The 23,625-nt window shown below is 36.7% G+C and overlaps 2 protein-coding genes across 2 annotated transcripts in view; one reads left to right on the top strand and one right to left on the bottom strand.

Annotated features, from left to right (window-relative positions):
* The first annotated feature begins 224 nt into the window (after positions 1-224).
* On the top strand, positions 225-5,359 carry bcap29 (B cell receptor associated protein 29). The gene is made up of 8 exons (XM_078246294.1): positions 225-352; positions 906-1,023; positions 1,238-1,338; positions 2,366-2,513; positions 2,603-2,738; positions 3,618-3,720; positions 3,880-3,980; positions 4,365-5,359. Exons 2-8 carry the CDS (start codon positions 932-934, stop codon positions 4,398-4,400), a joined length of 717 nt encoding a protein of 238 aa, XP_078102420.1. The 5' UTR covers positions 225-352; positions 906-931; the 3' UTR covers positions 4,401-5,359.
* Positions 4,896-23,625, bottom strand: part of slco1c1 (solute carrier organic anion transporter family, member 1C1) — a 41,463-nt gene continuing 22,733 nt past the window's right edge. Inside the window, exons 4-15 of the mRNA XM_078246292.1 lie at positions 21,840-21,972; positions 21,141-21,262; positions 20,922-21,068; positions 19,681-19,779; positions 18,187-18,435; positions 16,965-17,129; positions 16,014-16,209; positions 15,491-15,656; positions 14,721-14,893; positions 12,326-12,390; positions 8,383-8,500; positions 4,896-7,618 (exon numbers count right to left, since the gene is read on the bottom strand). Coding sequence (XP_078102418.1) covers positions 7,381-7,618; positions 8,383-8,500; positions 12,326-12,390; positions 14,721-14,893; positions 15,491-15,656; positions 16,014-16,209; positions 16,965-17,129; positions 18,187-18,435; positions 19,681-19,779; positions 20,922-21,068; positions 21,141-21,262; positions 21,840-21,972 — 1,871 coding nt within the window. The 3' untranslated portion in view covers positions 4,896-7,380. The remainder of the gene's footprint in view (positions 7,619-8,382; positions 8,501-12,325; positions 12,391-14,720; positions 14,894-15,490; positions 15,657-16,013; positions 16,210-16,964; positions 17,130-18,186; positions 18,436-19,680; positions 19,780-20,921; positions 21,069-21,140; positions 21,263-21,839; positions 21,973-23,625) is intronic.

The following is a 23,625-nucleotide window of genomic DNA, read 5'->3' as shown; positions in this document are numbered from 1 at the left end:
AATTAACAAACAATGAAGCATTTTCCCGCCATATTAATGTTTGATAATATGCCAATGAAAAACGTTTAAATTAAGCCTTATTTTTTTTTGACTTAATTTAACTTGACTTGAAATTAGTTTTATTTTGGAAAAAAAAAGAGGACCGGAAGCTAGGCTGGAACCATGCAACCAGAGCCATAGAGATGTTTATAGTCTTTCTCTATCGGCATGCAATTGGACCTACTCTGCCTCTGATTGGCTAGTACTCGTCGCGAACAGGAAGGTAGAAGCATACTAACTTCCCTCTGGTTGATTTCGGAAGTTAGCTAACTATAATTACTCTGTTTTAGTCGGTATTCTTGGTGATTTGCTGGTAAGTTGTTTATCTTTGTGCCTTTTATGCATGAACGCTGAAACTTAACGGCATTTTATAATGTTTAACGTTAGCTAGCTAGTTAGCCAACGTTAACGCTATCTTTAAATCGCCAAGGATAGTTTAACGTTAACTTATAACGGAGCATTGGATTTCTGATTTTGAACATGGACAGAAATGATATCATTATTAAAAGCTAAGCGTTACACACTATTTGTTGGCATATTGCTGCGTGTGGTGGCGCTGTAACGTAAGTAGATTACAATAACGTGAGTTTGACAGAGTTAACGATAGCATCTGTGAGTTTACGTTAAGGTACGTGAAGCGGATAAGAAGCTTAAGTTAGCATTTTTTCTGAACCAAGGCTGCATTGTTGACTTGCCCAATAGGATTAAAAGCCATACACGTTAGCTAAACCTCTTTAAACTTTAAAGAGTTTAGCTAAACTTTACTAACTAAGCTTTATTGTTTGTTTGTTTTTGGTCAGAGAGGCTAGTCAGAACCCAGTTGTGCCTGTTTTTCCCCTGTAAGGTTTCGTGTCTATCTTTGTCAGGTTGTCTTCAGAGGCCCTCACTAGAGATGACGCTGCAATGGACTGCTGTGGCCCTCTTTCTCTACGTGGAGATGGGCATTCTTGCCCTCCTCTGTTTACCCTTCATCTCAGCCAGGAGGTAAACCAGAATATGTGTAGTTCAAGTTGTTTACCACAACATGATCTTGCAATCAACACAACAAAAACATAGGGCAATTGCTGTTGACAGTTTTGGTGGTCTTGCAGAAGATTGTGATTGTATGTTGCATAGTGAGTGAGTTAGTGACATACTGCAACATGCTGCCTGTAAATGTAATTGTTGTAATCATGCATCTCATTGTTTGTGGTTGCAGGTGGCAGAGTATTTTCCAGCTGAGGATTTGGAACTGTGTTGCGAGATTCTGGAACAGAGTGTTTTACACAATGATCATAGTACTCATTGTTCTCTTCATTGGTAAGTGAAACAAAGTGTATCGTTTTGTTTTTTTCTTACAACTTTGTAGAAACTGTAGGTAATAACTCCAAGTTAGACCACTTGAGTCTAGGGCTGGGCGATATGGAGAAAATCAAATATCACGATATTTTTGACCAAATACCTCGATATCGATACCGCAACGATATTGTAGTGTTGACTACTGGTGCTTTCACAAAATATTTACACAATGAGATTTTCGATAAATAATCATCAGTAATGTGGATATAATGACTAAATGGGTAAAGGCAAATAATAGAACAGTTACAACAGTCTGGTAAGTTCAGGAAATGACATCGCTTTACTGTAATGCAGCCTTTAAAACCAGGAAAAAACAACACTTATGCCATATTACGATATCCAAAATCTAAGACGATATCTAGTCTTATATCACGATATCGATATAATATCGATATATTGCCCAGCTCTACTTCAGTCTCAAAACATCAACAATGTGCTGCGGGGAATTCGGCGTACTATTAAATACTGTAACAACAATTGAAAACTACATGAAGATGGCACAAAGTGGGCGCATTCTTTCAGAAATAAATTGCAAACAATTGCAAAAAAAGACTGTTAGACTGACCGACCCACCCTATACTCAGAAGTCTGCTGTTGCTCAGCTGATAGCGGGCACAACACGAAAACTTCATGAGATGTAAAGAAGTGTCTACCCTATAACTTATTAAAAAAATTAAAAGTGTGTTTTGCTAAGTAAGATTTAAGGACAACATATGGATTTGTCCCGGACCAAAAAAAGCTTTCCAATAATAGAGAACCATACTGTTATGTTTATTTTTGGAGAAGATATCTGTTTCAGATAGGTGGGGTGGTCATCCAATATGGGTGAACTTTGAGGGCCTTTGTCTACTGAATGGTTGGTCATTCAGGTTAATCGAACCACATTATAACACTCTCTCATATAGATTATGTTGGGGGAGGAATAAATCAAAATGCACCAGTAGAAAAGGAGTAACTTTTTGGACATTGCTTCCACCTTTTTCTTTAGATGCAGTGCGAGAGGTGAGGAAATATTCAGCTAAAGAACTTGGCACAGATGTCAAGCTGCAACCGAACATGTTTGATCACCTGCACATGAAGCTTTTCAGAGCCCAGAGGAACCTCTACATCTCTGGCTTCGCTGTCTTCCTCTGGCTGTGAGTCATTGATCTCTTTTACTGATACCTGAATAACATATCAAAGGTGTTTCTCAAACCCCCTTTTTTTTTTAATTGTCATTTTGCAGGGTTATGAAGCGAGTGGTCACGTTGATTAACCAACTGGCATCACTGTCTGGCACTACGGCTGCTCTTCAAGCGCAGGCTGAGAATGCTAATCAGGTTGCCAAGAAATACAAAGAGGACAAAGAGCTGCTGGAACAGGTAGGCTCCACATTGGTTAGATACAACCACAACTGCAAAATCTACGTCAGACAGTTAATAATTGAATAATGAAATGCATTAGCACATATAAAGGTGTCGCGTTTTCAATTTAAAACTCCACAGGTTTAAACATCAAATCCTTATGTCGAGGTGCACATTTTGAGGCAGATACCATCTATACTATATCACTGATGTTTCAGACATTTGTCTACCAAACCCTCAAACTTGGTTTGATTCCCCTCACTAACCACCTCCTAGATGGTGTGAACGCACGCACTCTGAGTTGGGAGTTACACGTAGCTGACTAAGAGGTGATTTATACTGGCCGTTCCCAACCTGACGCGCGCCATCGTGATGTCAAAATGACGTAGATCTTGCCGGCACGCCCGGATTTATAGCGCGCGAGCCGAGGTCGCGCACCACTCTTTTTTTTTTTCAGCGGCGCACGACAAAGGGGAAACGGGAAGCATGAACCAGCTCCTGGGCAACCGGATGCCCGGACTCTCAGAGTGACTGCAAGTCTCTCTTGTAAACTTACTGGGTTAAGATGAGTTCTTTCATGGTGAATGAAAGACTTGATCCGACCAAGTAGGTCATCAAATCAAATCGAAGCATTGACGTCAATGCTGCTGCCAGTTCTGCCTTTGTTTTACCTTTTTCTTCTTCTAGTCCGTAGAAAGAGCAAAGTCGGTAGCCTTTCCTCATTAGCGCCGCCTCTGTTCAGGGGAAGATTGCAACTAGTGTCGCGATCACCAGCGCGGGTATAAATAGTCACGGCGATTTCATGACGTCACATATGCGCGCGCCAGCTGGGCTGCTTTTATTGTAAAGCACGCTTAAGAGCAGTGCTTGAGGTTCATGTCATTTGATGTATTTCAGACGCTGATGAAAGGCAACAGTGATAAGGCTGTCGCAGAGGGCATGCAGCTGTTAAGAAAAGAAGTGGAGAAACTTGAAGAAGAACTGAAGACCTCAGGAGATGGTTAGTATCCATGAACATGTGCACAAGCCCACTATAATGTTTGTGTTGCTTATGTTAGCGGGTTTTTTAAAATATTCAAACCCCAGGAAAGAAATGTAGACTTTAAAACATGTCAATTCTAAAGACAATGAGGATGCCCTGTGCTTGTTTCCTCTCCAGCCCTGAAGAACTCCAACTTAGAGGCAGATGCGATGAAGAGGCAGATGGATGGCCTCGCCAGGGAGTATGAAAGACTGCTGAAAGAACATCAGGAGCTCCAGGTGATGCTAAGTCCTAAACACATCAGGCTAGTGACTTGTTGGGTCATTCACTACCTAGATATAACAGTTTCAGAGAGCAACTGAAACTAATCAACATCAGGCAGGTTGGAGGCATATCTCCATAATTCAATTTAAGAAGCCTGTCCATTTCATCATCAACTCAGTCTATTGATCTGAATGAAGGACAACAAATCCTATTTATTTCTGGGATTTTAACTAAAGAAACCTATAATAGTTGGATTTACAGTAGATCAATTGAATAGGTTTTGTTTAATTATTACCAATTTTTGAAAAGTTAAGTAAAACCCCCAATGTGTGTGGTCATACATAATGTCATAACACATTAACTGACATTCTCTTTTCATTTTCTTTTTGTCTTTTCAGAATCTTCACGATAGTGGAAACAAAAAGGACGACTAGTTATTGTAAAATCCTTCTTAAGTGTTTACACAGCAAATCAGCTAAATCCCGAGAGAGCCACTGCCACACATGCTTTACCTTCATATAACACCTTGTGTCATAGTGCAAATCATAAAAACCAGGATTGGCTCCTCTGAGATACAGACGTTTGCTATCATCAGTAATGGTTTTAAAGCATAGAGTAGCTAGCTCAACTAGCTTAAATGGAACAAGTAATATTGGATGGTTTCCTGTTTCAGCCTTGCGCATTGTGAGTGAGAGGATTGCTTTTTCAAGTGCACACTCTATCAGACTAGTTGTGCGAGGGAATTGGAGAGTTTTCAGTCAGTAATTGACCCAGGTCTGATCACAGAGCACTTTTAAAATGTTAAAGAAATATGCAACAAGGGTGGATGTTTTATGGATGTCATTGGTGTTAGCCAGTTGCCCACTTTAGAGTGCAAGATTTGTCAAAAGCTAGTTCAGTGACAGCTATGAATGTATTTTGATACTGAGTGTTTGCTTCTTTATTTCTGTTAGTATAAGGGACACCTGCTGCACCCACATTGGTCTTAAAAACTGTATGTAAATTCAGTCTGTACTTGGCATGGCTGTGCAAATATAGTTTGCATGTACAGTTGCACTGCACACGTTTTTGTTGTATTCCAGCTGATAGATTTGTTTTTCACCTAGTATTGGTGGTGAGTCATTATGGTTGAAGTTTTGTTTCATTTCCATTATCCAACAAAGCCTTGCCACTGTGAAAACGGACCTGAGATTGTAATCACGAGAGGCTTCAATGGTCCCCATTTTTTATGATGAATAAATAGGTTATTGGGTTTACCAAAGTAATTTTTCAAGTCAAAATTGCAAAAATGCCTCTTCAAGTTGTGTTCTGACATTTCTGTCGGAGACACATAGAAGTGCCTTTTAGGTGGATGTATGTAATACATTTTGTTTAATAAAGCTACAATTCTTTATGCCGTGCCTTGTTTTGAATAAATAACACCAAAGCATTTATTGCATTGGGTATTAAAATTTTTATTTTAGTATTGCATTTTAAGATATTCTTTGAGATTTAAAAAAAAATAATCCAAGAAAATGATTTACATTTTGATTTCTTTAATGCAAGGAAATGCCTTACATTATTAAGATAATGACTTCATTCATGTACACCTCTTGCTGCTCCTCTCTGAGTCTGTACTTGTGGCCACCTGTGCTGGCAACTAAACCTGAATTAAAAAGATGATTCATTCACCACATAGTGTAAGTTAACAAAATGGTACATCCATTTTGGAAATGGTCTTACAAAATGATAATATGCTATACATTTACAAAGACCAAAGTAATACCTTAAAACATGTTTTGAGATACAGTAGCTTGTCGGTTAATGTCACTTTTTGTTTTAAAAATAATTTTGACAGATTTCAAGAAAATGGGTTCTGGTTATGAGATGAAGCTGTTTATGAAAATAAAACTGATATTGTGGGTTTTGGCACAGGAGCTTATACACGCAAAAAAATAAAAATAAAAAGACCAGTGAAACATGTAGCAATGGCTGCAGACATACACATCAATTACACAAATGCACATTTCCTGTGGTGATACTTCACACGGTGGTAACGTTTGCCTAAAGACTGGGACAACGGACAGTATATATTTTATCAACAGAACAAATTCTGCCTTTTCAAGGCACAACACATGGCAGATACATTAGCAATCATTCACCTAAGCCATCTGTTTCTACAAGAATGGCTTTTTTTTTATACCAGAGCCTGCTGAGGTGCATTGAGATATTCTAAGCAAATTTAAACTAATCCTTACTATCTGTCATGACAAAGTTTAGTGTGCTGTGTATCTTATAACGTTTTTCTCCTTAATAATATCAGATTTAATAAGATCAGATTTGCCTAGGAGATAATTGGGGCTAGTGCTGATTAAAAGCATTAAAATATGGAGCAGCCTCCACTAGACAGATTAAACTAAACAGGTAAGAAAATCTCACTTAAACACAATTTCCATTTTTAGTGTACCAAAGGAACAAGTTCACATCCAGAAAGCACACAACACAAACTGCAATACAATCAGACTTGACTTTGGGCTTAAAGTAAAAGACAAAAGTTTAAGAGTCAGTCAGAAATTAACCTTGTTTTTCTAAGTGAGTGTAAAGACTTCATTTAGTCTGAAATTAAAAGCAAAAGAAGTCTGTTCAGATATCTGTTTAAAATGTGAGACACATGATTTAGAGCTAACTATTGAGTGAATGAGGCACATACATCAAATCAACAACTGCCAAGCCTTCTAAAAGTCACTGAAATACACATTCACAGACATATTTCCACAACAACCAGTTTATCTTTTCTATTTAAATTCTGAAAAAAAATCCTCACCTCTGTCTCTTTGGATGCTTAATTTTCCTCATCTTGATTATAGTTAATTGTTTAAATGTAGTATTGTGCCTCTGGTTTTTAAGGCCACTTTTCCTCTTGTGATGTCAGCAAGAAAAACTTCATTTGAAAGAAAAATTCAAAGAGGCAGTCTATAAGTGCTCGTTTTCAGAATTATACTATGTGTGTATTAGTCTGCACAAGTCACATTTCCCATCTGATCTCTTGTGCCACCATTAAAACCCCAAAAATATTGTTATACTTTTATTAATAAGAAAAACAAATAACAGCATGTACATTCAAGAAATATTTCAGTTATATCAAATTCCTTGTTAAATTCACAAAGCCTTCACAAGTCCAGTAGTACAAATATAGAATTTATGCTTTATATGAGATGATCGGATACAACGTGATTCCCTGCAAATTTCATTTGAGTGTGTGCGCATGTGTACAGTATCACTCTGTACATACTGTGGGTGTATATGACCGTCTATGGTTGTATTTGTGTGTGTGTGTGTGTGTGTGTGTGTGTGTGTGTGTGTGTGTGTGTGTGTGTGTGTTTGTTTGTGTGTTTGTGAGAAGGAGACAAGGGGGGGTCAGTTCTGTTGGATCTGTCACAGCCGTGTCTCCCTGGCTGTGCTGTTGTCTACTGTTTGTTGTGATTGGTCAGAATTAGAAATCACAAACTCCTCCTTCCTCAGTGCCTCCAGCTCTGTACCGCCGTTGGCCAGAGCTCCGTGGATGGCATTTCTTTCCTCCTTCCTCAGCTGTCGACCGAGCAAAATGAAGCCCGGGATGCAAATAATGAATGAGATAGTCCGCAGGCTCAGAGTCAGACCCAGGTATGCTATCCTGAGAAGTTAAAACATAAAAAACAATATAACTGATTTGGTAAAGATTAGGTTTATTTTGACAAAACAGGAGGAAGAATGGAATGGGGGAGGGAAAGGAATGAGGACATGTCGGCAAAACAGTAAATAAAAATAATGTACCCATGGATGTAGAGTAAAGACGACCATCACTAAATTACTTTTATACTGATGAAAACTTAAAAATGTAATGATTCTCAGGCAAGTTCTGGAGTTATACGGAGTGTCTTTTTTCTGATTTCAAAGCAGATTTATGGACATTTATTTTTGTATGGATATCGAGGATAGTGCTATTCTGAAGTGTAAGTAACACTGAATCTAAAATTATGTGTATTGTGTCTTTGTGTTCCAAATAATTGAGTTATGACTATGAATTTTAAGCAAATAGGGACAGGGGTCTACTGTAAATGATAGATCTACACAGTTGTAACAGAATATGACAGCTTTGCATCAGCAATTGTAACACTGCTGTTACTTCGAAGTTGGCTGTTATATTTGTTATCCTTTGTATTGCAATCAAATATATTAGTTAGAACAAAACAGAAATGTCAAATGTGGTAATCTCCAGGTGCTCAGTGGTTATTTTTGTTCAAATCTGTTTCAAATTGTCATTGCCATATAAAATATAAAAAGTTTGAGCCTGAAGTAGACCGCTCTGAGACTGTGCGGTGTTAACTGAATCTTACGAATACAGAAAATGAAAGATCCACAGAACACTGGATGCCAAGTGCTGGAATGCAGTACTACCTGTATGCACTGGTGTTATAGATTCTACAGGCTCCTATGCCTCCACACCTCTTCTGACCCCATTTTAGACATGTGGTGTCAATGATTGCTCCAAAGTAGATGGGTGCTGGTATCCCTGCTGTAAGACCAAAAACACATTTTCATAACCACATCCCCAAGAACTGAAACACAACACAACTGTTTGGAGCAGTCAGAATAAACATTAAAATGAGGCTAAAACAATTACATGTTGGCAAACACATTTTTGTCAGTATTTTTGTCAATCAGTATTGTTATTGGATACTTCCGTATGACTTTAGGTCGCCTACTTCTGTATACTTTCAGCTACAAAAAACATTCAAATATCAAAATGTTCAGCTCTTTTTGCTTTTATCGATATACTAAATTATGACTTTTTTATCTCTTTTTTCAACAAGCGATACTATGACTTTTTTCGACAAACTATACTATTACTTTTTTATCACATTTTTCAACATACTATACTATAACTTTTTCGACATACTATGCTATGACTTTTTTCGATGTACTATACTATGACTTTTTATCATCACTTTTTCGACATATACTATGACTTTTTTCGACATGAGTTTTTTTATCACTTTTTCAACATGATTTTTTGTATCATTTTTTTCGACATACTATGCTCTGACTTTTTTCGATATACTAAACTATGCCTTTTATATTACTTTTTATATTACTTTTTTTTCCGACATACTATACTATGACTGTTTTTGACATACTATACTATGACTTTTTTATCCCTTTTGTCGACATACAATTCTATCACTTTTTTCGACATCCTATACTCTGACTTTTTTTTATCACTTTTCCGACATACTATACCATGACTTTTTTCGACATACTACACTATGACTGTTTTATCACTTTTTTCAACAAACTATACTGTGATTTTTTTCGACATACTATACTATGACATTTTTCAACATACCATACCATGACTTTTTTCGACATACTATACCATGACTTTTTTTGACATACTATATTATGACATTTTTCAACATACTATGATTTTTTTTCAACATACTATACTATGACTTTTTTCAACATACTATATTATGACTTTTTTCAACATACAATACTATGACTTTTTTCAACATAATATACTATGACTTTTATTATCACTTTTTTCGACATGCTATAGTATGACTTTTTATTAAATATTTGTGTGAGCATTTTGACTTTAATTATTAGGACTGCTTAAATGTAAGAGGAAAAACATGCAGGAAATAGCCCCAAGTCAGATTCAAACCAGGGGCTTTTGGGTTGAGGAATAAAGGTCTACATATAGCCATGCACTCTACCAACTGAGCTATCCAGTTAACACTAAAGTTTTGACATCCTATACTATGATTTTTTTTTAAAGATTTCTTTAATATGACCTTTTTTGACATACTATACCATGACATTTTTCAACATACAATACTGTGACTTTTTATCACTTTTTTCGACATGCTATAGTATGACTTTTTTCGACATACTATACTATGACTTTTTTATCACTTTTATAGACATTACTTTTTTTAAAGATTTTTTGTGCATTTGCACCTTTAATAATAGGATAGCTTAGATTTGAGGGGAAAGAAATGCAGGAAATTGACATACAATGACTTTTTTCGAGATACTATACTATGACTTTTTTTTGACAAACTATACTATGACTTTTTTTGACATACTATACCATGACTTTTTTCGACATACTATATTATGACATTTTTCGACATACTATGACTTTTTTTACATACTATACTATGACTTTTTTCGACATACTATACTATGACTTTTTTCGACATACTATACTATGACATTTTTCAACATACTATGACTTTTTTTCGACATACTATACTATGACTTTTTTTGACATACTATACTATGACATTTTTCAACATACTATATTAAGACTTTTTTCGACATACTATACTATGACTTTTTTCGACATACTATACTATGACTTTTTTCGACATACTATGACTTTTTTTGACATACTATACTATGACATTTTTCAACATACTATGATTTTTTTCAACATACTATACTATGACTTTTTTCGACATACTATACTGTGATTTTTTTCGACATACTATACTATGACTGTTTTTCGACATACTATACTATGACTTTTTTCGACATACTATACCATGACTTTTTTTTGACATACTATACTATGACATTTTTCAACATACTATGACTTTTTTCGACATACTATATTATGACTTTTTTATGACTATTTTAGACATACTATACTATGACATTTTTCAACATACTATGACTTTTTTCAACATACTATATTATGACTTTTTTCAACATACTATACTATGACTTTTTTCTTTATTATATAGACTTTATTATCACTTTTATCGACATACTATACCATGACTGTTTCATCACTTTTTTTCGAATAACTATACCGTGACTTTTGTCAACATACAGTACTATGACTTTTTTCAACATAATATAGTATGACTTTTTATTAAATATTTTTGTGTGCATTTGTGATATTAATTGTTAGGACTGCTTAGATTTGAGGTGAAAGACATGCAGGAAATAGCCCTAAGTGAGATTCAAACCAGGGGCTTTTGGGTCGAGGAATAAAGGTCTACAGATGGCCATGCGCTCTACCAACTGAGCTATCCAATTAGTAACAGCTGTACTACATAGTACCATTTTTGACATACTATACTATGACTTTTTTCAACATACTATACTATGACTTTTTTCGACATACTATACTATGACTTTGTTCGACATACTATACTATGACTTTTTTTCAACATACTATACTATGACTTTTTTCAACATACTATACTATGACTTTTTTTTATCACTTTTACGACATACTATACCATAAGTGTTTCATCACGTTTTTCGAATAACTATACCGTGACTTTTTTCAACATAATATAGTATGACTTTTTATTAAATATTTTTGTGTGCATTTGTGACTTTAATTTCTAGGACCACTTAGATTTGAGGGTAAAGACATGCGGAAATTGCTCCAGGTTGGATTCAAGCTGGGGGATTCTGGGTAGAGGAATAAAGCTCTCCATATGGGCTTGCGCCAGTTTGGACGATGACTACCTGGTTGAGATTGTGTGTGTGTGTGTGTGTGTGTGTGTGTGTGTGTCCTCGAGATCTGACCACACACAAACACACGTAGCAGAGCTACCCACACCCATGTTTCTACTGTTGCTTGATTAAATAAAACATCAAAAGACAGTGTTGTGTGTTTTAAACAGACACACCTGGGGCGAAGTTGGAAACCAGAATCAGCTTTAAATACAGTCCTAATCTAGTCCTCACTAACACGGGCCCAATGATAGTAACTACATGAAAACTTCACTGTTGTTGCATGAAATGTCGTTTGTGTTTAGCCTACATCATCAGTTTCTATCATGTGAAACAAGAGGCCAAGTCAGCCTGGTGGCGAAGCTGTGGACAGATGCTCCTCAACAGTGTGCTCCCCAGCAGTCAGCCCCCCCCAGCTGTTCATAAGGTGCCTCTGCACCCCTTTTGTTTCAGACCCTCCCACCAGCCTTTGGGCCATGCCTCCTCATTTACATTGACATGTGTCAAGTCCAAATGAAAAGCCAATGTTAAATCGAAATTGAAAAGCCAAATGTTAAATTGAAATTGAAAAGCCAAATGTTATTTGAAATTGAAAAGCCAAATATTAAATCCAAATGGAAAAGCCAAATGGAAAATTCAAAAGATAAATCATTTTACATATCAACTTTGCTTTTTCAGTTTCCTTTTTCTTTTTTCAATTTAATTATGGCATGTTTTTTCCTAGCGTAGTCAAATAATAATATTTTTAATTTACTCGCTTCATTTTGTCTTTGGACTTTCAATTTGAATTATGAATAAATATTTCCTCCATACTGAGCGCTCAAACACATACAGAGGATATGTTTTGAAAGAGACTTACCGAGGGTACGTGTTGACAGAGCATGGAAACCCAACGCCAAAGATTTCAGCTGTGGTTTGATGCACCTTCATGAAGAGAAATTTTAGATTTTTTTTCAGTACATGTCAGAAACTGTTTTGAAAATGTCTGTCTACAGCACATTCAAGGTTAAATGAAGTTCCATTCTTACTCCTAAAAAATAGGTAGAAACACGTAGTAATCTCAAATTCAGTAAAATCAATGTGTGTGTGAGTGTGTGTGTGTAGGTATAGGTTTCTCTGTGTTAAGTTGAGTGTAAGCCAGCAGAGTGTGCTGTGGTGCAGAATAATCTATCCTCTAGTCCAGTGTTTCTCAACCTTTTTGAGTCGTGACCCCCCCAGAATAATGAGGTTGGTGTTCGCAACCCCCCCCAAACCCTCGACAACGAGAAAGAAAGCTGCAAACCGTAGGCCTAAACAGCTGTTTCTACACGCCTCCCCCTACTGATTTTGAGTGATTTTTGTGAATACTCTGATTAATACATGTAAACAAATAATGATTTGCTTTAATGACAGTTTACTTTAGTTTTAGTTTTAGCAGCTAGCACCAAGCCTTGTCCAATGTGCTCCAGGCTCTGTGGATTTTTGATGCCTTTTTCTCTCTCCCTGACCCGCCTTCAGACCCCTTTCTGTGTTCCAGGACCTCCTGATTTACACATGAAGCTCTGAATATAACACATGAAATGTACCAAACTCACACAGTAATGTAAAAACTATTTCCCAGTCTAGAATATGTTATTTCATTTTTTCCCCCAACCATGTGGCGACCCACAGAAATGATCTCACGACCACCAGGTTGAGAACCACTGCTCTAGTCCAGGGGTTCTCAAAGCTTTGAAGACGGAGCCAGCATACAGGAAAAGTGCACACAATGACCACAGCCTTTCTTATTGCTTACTGCTTTTAATGACATACTATACTATGACTTTTTATGGCATACTATACTATGAATTTTTCATGACATACTATACTATGCCATATTATGACCTTTTTATGGCATACTATACTAGGACTTTTTATGACATTACTTTACCATGACTTTTGTATGGCACACTATACTAGGACTTTTTATGACATACAATTCTATATCTTTTTTATGACTTTATACATTACTATGACTTTTTACGACATACTATACTATGACATTTTATGACTTTTTTTTACTTTTTTATGGCACAGAATACTATGAATTTTTTATGGCACAATACTATGATTTTTTTATGACATACTATACTATGACTTTTTATACTTTTTTATTGCATACAATCCTATGACTTTTTATGACATTTTTATGACATACTATACTTTTACTTTTTATGGCATACTATAATATGAATTGTTTTTAATGAATTTTGTATGACATATTATACTATGACTTTTTATGACTTTTTTTATAACATACTATACTATGACTTTTTAGACTTTTTTATAGCACACTATACCATGTGTTTATTATGACGTACTATTCCATGACCTTTTAGATTTTTTTATGGCATACTATGACTTTTTTCTGACTTTAATGTAATACTATACTGTGACTTTTTATTACATACTATATTATGACTTTTTTTATGGCATACTATACCATGACTTTTTATGACCTACTATTACTTTTTATAGCATACTATACAATGACTACTAAAACTAAATTAATTTTTCATGACATACTACACTATGACTTTTTAGACTTTTTATGGCATATACTATGACCTTTTTAAGACATACTATACTCTGACCTATTAACAACATTACTATACCATAACTTTTTTTATGGCACACTATACTATGACTTGTTATGACATACAGTACTATGACTTTCTTTTCCTTTTTTTTGGCATAGTATACTATAATCTTTTTATGGCACACTCGTAGTATGACCTTTTTATGACTTTAATGGCATACTATATTATGACTTTTTTATAAATGTTAATGGCGTACTATCCTATGACTTTTTATTACTTTTTATGGCATACTATACAATTATTTTTTATAAATATTTCCTTCCCATGATTCTTGGAAATAAGCTGATCAGGCAGATGTAAGGTCTGCAATACAGTAAATAAATGTAAGATGGTTTGCTTTAAACGTATCTAAATCAAAGTAACAAATTATATGAAAAATGTCATTGACTCTGAACATGTCACTATATGTAATATATATATATATATATATATATATATATATATATATATATATATATATATATATATATACTCTCTCTCATATCTATCTACTATATATATATATATATATATATAGAGTATAAAACACTTGCAAAAAAATCGGACCAACAGTAAAATAATGGACATGATGGCAATAAAGCTCATATGACACTTTGTAGCAGCGTGAGCCATGGTACTTTTTAATTAAAAGCTGACCTGATGAGAAACATGTAGCCTGGTGTGCCCCCAAGGGAGATGATGAAGGAAGTGATGACAGAGAGAGCCAAAAAGTACGGGAACATCCTGTCACAGTTGTCCTTATGAAGACACTGACCGGTACTGGCCGTAAAGTTACCGGCCACACCAACACAGCTACAGTTAGAGAAGACCTGGAGAGACATGCATATTCACACACACATGTAACCAATAGGGCATAGACACATACAAACACAGCAATACATACAATATAAACACAAGCACTCATATATGTGGCTGTAGATCACCAAAATCACTGCAATAGCGTATAATCAATAAAAGCCAACGAGGAATAGTAAAAACGACATGATTGTCGTTAGACAAAAGAAAGAAAATTAAATAATTCAGAAAGAAAATATAATGACAACTTTAAAACTCTATTAAGTGGAGAATAAATAAATGTGCAAGCACAAACAATAGGGTGGTATGTGTATAACCTTCTCAGTTATGCACTTTTTTTTAAATGGGCACTGTTTCATCTTTTTAAATACTGCACAATACAGAGTAATAATTGGTGATGGCCCCTGGATCATTCAGCAAAATTAACGTCCGTTCAATAAAACTTCATGGCAACAACAGTGTATTTGACTAGACATAACATTGAGTTTTAGGCATGTTGTGAACCGGCCAAAGTTGTGCTATGCAGCCTATACAATACTATGGTATTTAATACCAGAAATTAATTTTCCCTGCGTAGTATTTCTTATAGCTGGAGTACCTTGTCAACTTACTGTGTTTTTCCCTGAGCCAGAAGAGCTGGTGCAGCCAGCAAGACAGGGAGAAACATATGTGATGCCATTCTCTCCACAGACTGGGTCCCAGTCACTTGCTGAACAAAAACAGTCTGAGTTGCATGTTGTGAACAATGAGTGTGTATCATAAGATATCCTATCCATGCTGGAAGGAAGGGAGTGAGAGAAAAGTACACATGAGAGGAAATTATTTATTGTGAAATTACATACCAGTACATAATAGAATGTGTAATAATGCTCTTTACAAAAAATGTAATGAAAAAATGCTTAGCAATCTAATAAGATAAATGCAGTAGGCTAAAGCAACATTACTTGCAGAGACTGTTACACATTTTTGATGCATTGGTGAACAACAAAAGACAATTGACCCCAATGGAAACCGATGCCCATTTGTTGCCAATCCTGCCTAGACATTCTCACTCTTAGTTTAATTTTTACACACCTTACTTGGACCTAGATTCTGTCACTGTTGTACATCAGAAAATCAAGCAATTCACCTCACCTGTTGTATGAAAGTGTCACCCCCGCTACCTTCGCATTCTCGCAGCTAATTGCGAAGAAGAACAGTGACAGGATGTAACCAATCAGAGATGTTCCGAAGGCAAACCTGGCTGCTCCCATGATGTTCAGCTTCAGCCTCTTCATCAGTAGACCTCCAGAAAACATCCCCAGTGCCACAGCTGGGATATTGATCACACCTAAGATTAAGAGAGACAGCAAAACACAACAGCAATATTGAGTGAAATTAAATGTTGCTTTAAAGGATAAATCTGGATTTGAACAAAAACAAACAATATGATTTAAAATTGTATTAAAGCTCGGCTATCATGCTTCACACTTGCTAATACCGCGAGGGGAAAAAAAAAGAAACAAGTCGCCTTGATCAAGAAAGAGTCCTGCATTTTATTTTTTCTGTCGCTTCTCTTATACTTTCATATAACATCAATGTGAAGACATGGTCTTTTATCTACACGTCATTTGCTAATATTGCATTATCTTATGCAGCCAATCTAGTCAGCGCAGGCATCTCCTTTGAGAAGACCATATGTACGTAGGGAGTTTCATCTTCTGTTATCAACTTTATTATATATTTTATGTCATATGCAAAGCACTTTTAATATGCACAAAGCTCTTGTCTCTGCAGCTTTGGCGGTTAGTAGGCTGAATTAGAACCCTGGCCCAGTTCTCCTTTCTTTAACAATATCCCCTCTTCAAAGGTCTTCATCGGCTTCATTCAGCAAATGCAAAATACCATAAATAATAACTAACTATAGAGCAGATACACTTAGATACACTTGATGATTTATGGAAAGAAGAAACCCTATGAATTTGGAAATGTAAACATGGTAAATGTGTAAGCTTTACAGTATATGTTGTGTACATTCCTGACACTAAAATTAATTTGAGCTAACTAGGCCCATCCAAGAGCTTTTCCTTTGAACATGTACCATACCCATGAGGAAGTTGGCCTTTGAGGCAGACTGCCTGAAGTGCTGCTCAATGTACTTAGGCTTGTAGGTGACCATGCCGATGAGAGAGTTCAGCTGGATGATTGTCACACACAGGTATATCAAATACACAGGGTGTCCCAGCAGAGTTCGAAGGGTTGGAATAAAGTCTGTAGAGGGTGAAGAAAGAGAGACATTCTGGCTAGCAGTAAGAAGTGAGGAAGTATTGCCTTGTGCCAGTAGGACAGCATTAAAGTGTAGAATATGTCAGTGTCAATAAAAACACAATCCCAGTTACAGTGGCTTTAAATTTAAAAGTAGTCTGTGGAATTGTTGGGCACTAGGAGCCCTATGGAGCAATGTTTGTATGTGTGGGTCTCATTTTGTTTGTATTGTGCACACAAGCACTAGCCTGGTCCTACCAGACTCTCGTACATTTCATTTGTACAGAGAGTCTGGCCACTCTCCATTGACAACTGCTGAACTACAACTCAAACTAGCGCACAACCTTAACATCATCGCTCTCAGCCACTCCCTCTGTTCGCTGATTGGACAGGTAAAGATTGGCCGGAGAAAACCCTTGAATATACCGCAAACCTAGACGACGTACTGAAGGAAAATGAAAATTGAGCAGAAGTACGTAGGAGGGCGGAGCCAGATTACACGAGCACATGGGCGACACACAATTCACATCCGGCTGCTGGTTTCACACTATTCCGCTTATTGACGGTGGCGATAATGCACGAACAAACCTGGCAATGTGCTAACAAAGGCAGCGGAGAAAACTTCTTGTAGGTAAACGTGGATATAAACAATGCCAGATATTACCTTCTTTCAGCTTTGCAAGTGTTTCTTAATTTTAAAGGCCCTATGTGTAGATTTTTGATGCGATTATAGCAATATTGTTAATTATTATGATGGTGTACATTTTTCTTTATAGAAAAACTTGCCAATCAATGTGAAAATTGGTGCAGTCTATGTGTTTTCAGCCATTTCATTCTACAGCTCATTCATCTCTACATTTAGGGGCTTTACAGTTATAAAATATTCAACCCATCAATATTTATGAACACAGTGACCGTTGATGGAATCTGAAGCACTGAACATTCATTCTATCATATGATTCATGTCCAGATAGCCATCCAGTTAACATAGTTTTCCACTGACAAGTATGAACATTTCACACTTTATTTATAAATGACTACAAACCTCTAAATCCATCCTTACCTTTGGCCATCTCTATGAAATTAGTATTTTCGTCTGCAGGATACTTGTTTTTCAAAAGAGGAGGGTCTTTAATAAAGCGTGTCTGCTCTGGTGTGCACTTTTCTGGGCCCTGGAGCTCTGGTATTGGCAGAGAGCGGGGCAGGAACCAGAATGGGATGGCAGAGAGTAGGGTGATGACCCCAGCTATGAGGTAGCCCAACCACCAGGCTCCCACCCAGCGGGCATCTGCTGGGGTGATGGTGATAGTTTCTGTGTCGGGGGTAGAGATGATCAGATGTAGTAAATGTTCAGTGATACACCTATGGTTAAACACAGACCCTGTATGGTTTAGTGGGTCAATTTTCTTTCTTTTTAAGGCTTTCTAAAGCCTAGCAAACACCCTCTATTGACAGGATAAGCAAATAAAAGAATGCAAAGATGGAGCAGCATATCAGGCACAACAGCGATCATTGGAACAGCCCTAACAACCTGTAGCAGGCCTTTTGATCGCTATCATTTCTGATTGGAAAATCCTGACATGGATGTTAGAGCAGTCAGTAAGTGAAAATAGTCATCCTTTATGAAAGAGTTGATGTCTTTGGTAAGCTATTTTTAATAAACCTATTTTTTTTTATCATTCAGGGAATGTTTTTTCATTGGTTTATTAACTGGTCTTCTCACCTGACTTGCTTTATCATTCTTTACTCTGATGCTTTGTTTTTGTACTTTTTTCTGTTGCTGGTTACATCCCCTTTATCCCCGTTTCTCTTCACTCTCCTCAGTTCTTCTGTCACTTTTCTATTTTTCTGTTGGTTCACCTTCTGCCTCTGTTGCACTCTATCTGATTGTAGCCTATCACAGGGCTTTGTCCTTCCTATCCCTCACCATGCCTTGTTCATTAGCTAATTGATGCTAATCCTGTACACCTGTTCTGAGTCTGTGAGCCATACATTTACTGCCCGGTATCCACCATCGGTTATATCTGAAAATATCATGCCTCAGTTTTATGAATGAAAAGGTATTTTTTAAGAGCAAACATTTTGATTTGCAATGGTAGGAAAAGTACAGGTTTCATGAATAACATTACTGATGCCTTTGTTTTATTAAAGTGTCCCAGAAAGTCATGGCAGGGAGGCAGCACAGTACCAGGACCCTGAAACCATATTCAGCCATCATTTATTTTTATTACACTGGTGCATTTCCTTCTGTCACAACTGTCTTTCGTGAAAAAGACCTAATTTACATTTTTGGACTTTAATCATCTAATTTATTTTCTTTCAATGTCTGAGTCATGACCCACTTATAAGTTTTAGAGTTGCCAAGGAGGTCAGCTTCCATATGATGTAACGATCTAAGAAAAAACAAATGATTTCCAAATCTGTTCACATGAGCTCTTTGTGAGTCTAGGATGAGGGGTCAATAACATTAACTGTGTCTAGACAGTCTGTAAATTCACATAATGGGCTGGGCTTTAAATACTTAGACATGTACTATGTAGTGGGAGTTTACACTCACCCATTTTTACAAATCCAATGTCCACATATATTTTAGCACAAAGGGAGCCTAACAGGTAGCCAAACACAGGTCCAACCACTGAAATGGTCTGCACACAACCTAGGATATGATAAACACACCCAAAGAGACACAAAGCACACAAACTGGTTAGGACTCCAGCTGTCTGTATTTACAACTGATACACTGTAGATAGTAGCTACACAAACATTTTACCACACATTTTATATACATACTGATTTACAGAATACACACGTATACACATATTGTATATACACAATATACATGTTTTAAACCTGCTTTAAGGCCTCGTTTGTTTGGAAAGACTTGCTTAGTAAGCGTGTTCTTCAGTAATGCTCATCTGCTATTGTAGAACACTAAAAGGATTTAGCGCCTCGTTATATGTGAGCAAAACACGACTGTACATGGCAAAGCTTTCAGCAAGCATGGTATTATTGTGAGATACCGTAATGTGCTGTAAATAAGACGTTTGCTGCTTCATGTGAGGGCTTCAAATTTTAATTAGTGTTTCATGCTATAAGCATTAAAAATGCACATTATCATTTTTGTTTTGATTGCAGTGCTTATTTGAGACTTGGATGTTTACTACCAAAAAGCATCTTTGCTGACAGTTTTGTGAACTCCAAACATTATTCAGCATTTTTTTTTTTTAAAGCTTTTTAGTCCTTGAGAAGCAGCAATAACTTTTGCAAATGTACTGTTAATAATAATACTGTACTGTTTGTAGTATTTGATCAAGTATTGTGACAATTGTCCCAAACTAATAAAGCAGTTAATGTGACACTAATATAACAAAGTTCTGGGCTCCTTTTTAGTCTGGGCATTCATTTTGACTGGGGTGTTTCAGCAGTGTGCAAATGTACATGGGAAATATGCTTTGCCTACAAAACCATAGTCTTAAGGCATCAAGTGAGACCTTTTTTAAATGTAAATACAGAGCGTATATATCTTGGTCATTTTACAAATAACTTAATGAATGACAGACATATATGGACAGTATTGTACAGTCTAGGACAATTAAAGTTGCATGGAAATAAAATAGTGTTTTTTTAATGATAATTAATTCATGTCAAGGTGTGTCTATACAGAACCACTGTGTACTGCTTATTATTTTGGGAATTTTAGAAATAACATTTTGCAGATCATGTGCATGGAATATCATCAATGACAAAGTGTGTTTATTTTGTACAAATAGCTCAACCACTGGGTGAGGTTTTTCTTACCAACATAAAGCGCAGCATTTTCCTCACTAGCATAATCATCTATATAAGAGATCCCAAGTGGCTGAACAGGTGTCTCTCCTATCCCCCGCAAGACATTTCCCAGGAGCACATAAATCCACATTGACAGGTTGGAGTCGCCTTCACAATCTGGAGGAAAAGATGAGTGTAATCAGACATCTTTACTTGTCTACACTAGTGTGCATGTGAGTAAGTGCTCACCTGTTGCGGGCACTTGAGGCAGTTTACCATGTTGGGTCAGGTCTGCTGGGGAGCCCAACGGACAAGGAGAGGGGTTAAGTGTTGAGTTCACTACCCACCGCAGTGATGTTTCAAATTCATAGCTTTACACAAAACACAAATGGAACAATAAATTAAAAAACAGGGTACAGAGATTAAATTATAATTTTCTTGATTATAGGATACGATCTGTGTAAGTAAGTAAGAATGTCAGTAAGGACATACTGTACATAAGCAGTAAAATGGAAAATAGCATGAGATAAAGTTGTCCTGTTGTTCTGAAACAAATCCTTTGGAACAATAGTGTGCTTAAACATTTATTGTTGTGCATCATAAGTATTGGATGTTGGTGTCAGTGAGACTTTATCTAATTGGTTAGTGATACAGTATATAATGAGTCTTTTTATGGCTATGATTTGGTACATTAATGTTTGGCACAGCTTGTAAAGCATGTTGCAATTTTGTATGTAGCAATTGTTACAAGGCTGTATCAAATCAACAACAAATGAAATTGCCACAGATTGACAAATGTGCCAAGTAGCTCCTGTGCAGCTGTTATGTGTTGGAATCTCAAGCATTACTTGTATAACACATTCTAATGTTTTCTTTAAATGCATTTAATTAGTACCTGACATTTATCTTATAGTTGAAGTCAAACAACAGTGGCTCTTTTTAACTCACCGTCCGATGATGAAGTGAGGCAGAGCGATGATGAAGGTGCCAATGGACATCAGTACACAACCCACTGCAATGATCTTTGGCCGATGGAGCTTGGCCCCAAAGTAACTGACGAAAGCTATCACCAACAGGTTACCTGGGAGGACGAAGGCAGCCAGAAATATCAGGGATTTAGAGTGCTACTGTACATCTCCACAGGATGAAGACAGGGCAGACGTTTGAGCAAATAGTCAGTTTGAGAAGGTACGGAATCATTGCTTATTTATATTTGGTTTTTACAGCTTTTTGTGACACTGTGGGTAGGAAAATAAGATACAGAAATGCAATGGAAAAGCTTTAAAAAAACATCGGGAAAACAATCAACCAAAATTGTTATTTTCCTATGCCTTAGCCATTATAATATCCATTACATATTGCAGATACATGTCATTACTATAGGATGACTTCTGCATTTCATTTTCATGTGAAAAGTATCAGATAAAAACTGCCAGCTAGAATGTTGCGTACATTTGTAGTTTAAAAGGCAGATGAGGTTGTGTTCTCACACGTGATGCATTATCTTCATGCTCCAGGAGATTATTATTATCTATGCCATGTAGCAGGGAATGTGTTCGGTGGCATAAAAATTAAACAATGATGAGTGGTAACATGGTAACATGGTAACATGGTAACATTTCTCTATTATCATCTTTTTAGTGAATTTTCTCTATTATCTGTGACATGGAAACTACATTGTAAAGACGATGTGGATACTGGCCTCGAAAGCCATGCTGCCTGACCTTTTTCTATTGTACAGTGAAAGGTAATTTAAAGGGATGACGTCAAACCCTCCAACAATCCTTCAGCTGTTGACGTCTGTTTGTCTCTTTGTGTGTGTGTGTGTGTGTGTGTGTGTGTGTGTCTGAGAGAGAGAGAGCAGAATTAAGAAATGTCAAGTAATAATGAGTAAATGTGCTTGAGTATCCTTGCTGTGTGGTTATAAGATATTTTTTGTGCTTGTATCTTACATCTTACTCCACATGGTAATCAAAGTGTTAGTTAGGAAGTGCGGTGGCTGTATGTTTCGTTACTTATTCTTACTTTATTTTATGTACAGTATGTGCATGTGTAAGTAATACATGCTAAGAATGATTAATGCAGCAGATGAACAAGAGCATGGGTGTATACATCAGCTGGGGCCAATCAGCTGTGCTCACCATTCATTAGTAGCACTCTATGCCCCCTTTTCTCTCGTCTCACCCTTTGTCTTTCATCTGCTCTGCTGTTCTCTCTTGTTTCTTACACTTTCCTCTCCCTTTTTCTGTCCTTTTCACGCTGCCCTGTTCTGCCTCTATGTTACCCTGGCAACGCACCTATAGAATAAGCTTGTTGCCAAGGCCACGCAAGAGCAGCAGCTTTCAAAAAGGATGGAAAGATGGAAAGATATGGAGAGAGATCCGGGGTATTCAGCTCCAACTGCACTGGAGGTGTTGTCCTCACCTTTTTTGTCCACCAGATACACACCACCTCCATCAGAGTAACAGCAGGTTGCACGTTATTGAAGATAAAAATGTTAATTATTCTTCACTACGACTATTGTGTCACCCCACGCTGCTTCCCTGACAGCAAAAGAACAGAAGTAGAATGGCTGATAGTGGATGACGACTTGTATCTTGTCTGAATCATGTCTCTTTGGGTCACATTGCTCTGCAAGCTATGTATAATTTGTAACCTACAAGAAACACTTTAGTTGAATGAACTAGCCTTACATAACTAGCCTAGAAATTGGTCAGAGGACAATCTGGGAACA

Source organism: Sander vitreus, chromosome 3 (assembly GCF_031162955.1).
Source record: "Sander vitreus isolate 19-12246 chromosome 3, sanVit1, whole genome shotgun sequence".
NCBI lineage: Eukaryota > Metazoa > Chordata > Actinopteri > Perciformes > Percidae > Sander > Sander vitreus.
Note: the sequence above shows the minus strand (reverse complement) of the source record. Positions and strands in the feature narration are given on the sequence as shown.

What these genes read in the sequence shown, in the direction of transcription:
- bcap29 (XM_078246294.1), top strand. Translation starts at nt 932, where the DNA reads ATGACGCTGCAATGGACTGCTGTGGCCCTCTTTCTCTACGTGGAGATG. An exon ending in CCCTTCATCTCAGCCAGGAG is followed by an intron (nt 1,024 to 1,237) that starts GTAAACCAGAAT and finishes TTGTGGTTGCAG; the next exon opens with GTGGCAGAGTATTTTCCAGC. An exon ending in ACAAAGAGCTGCTGGAACAG is followed by an intron (nt 2,739 to 3,617) that starts GTAGGCTCCACA and finishes GATGTATTTCAG; the next exon opens with ACGCTGATGAAAGGCAACAG.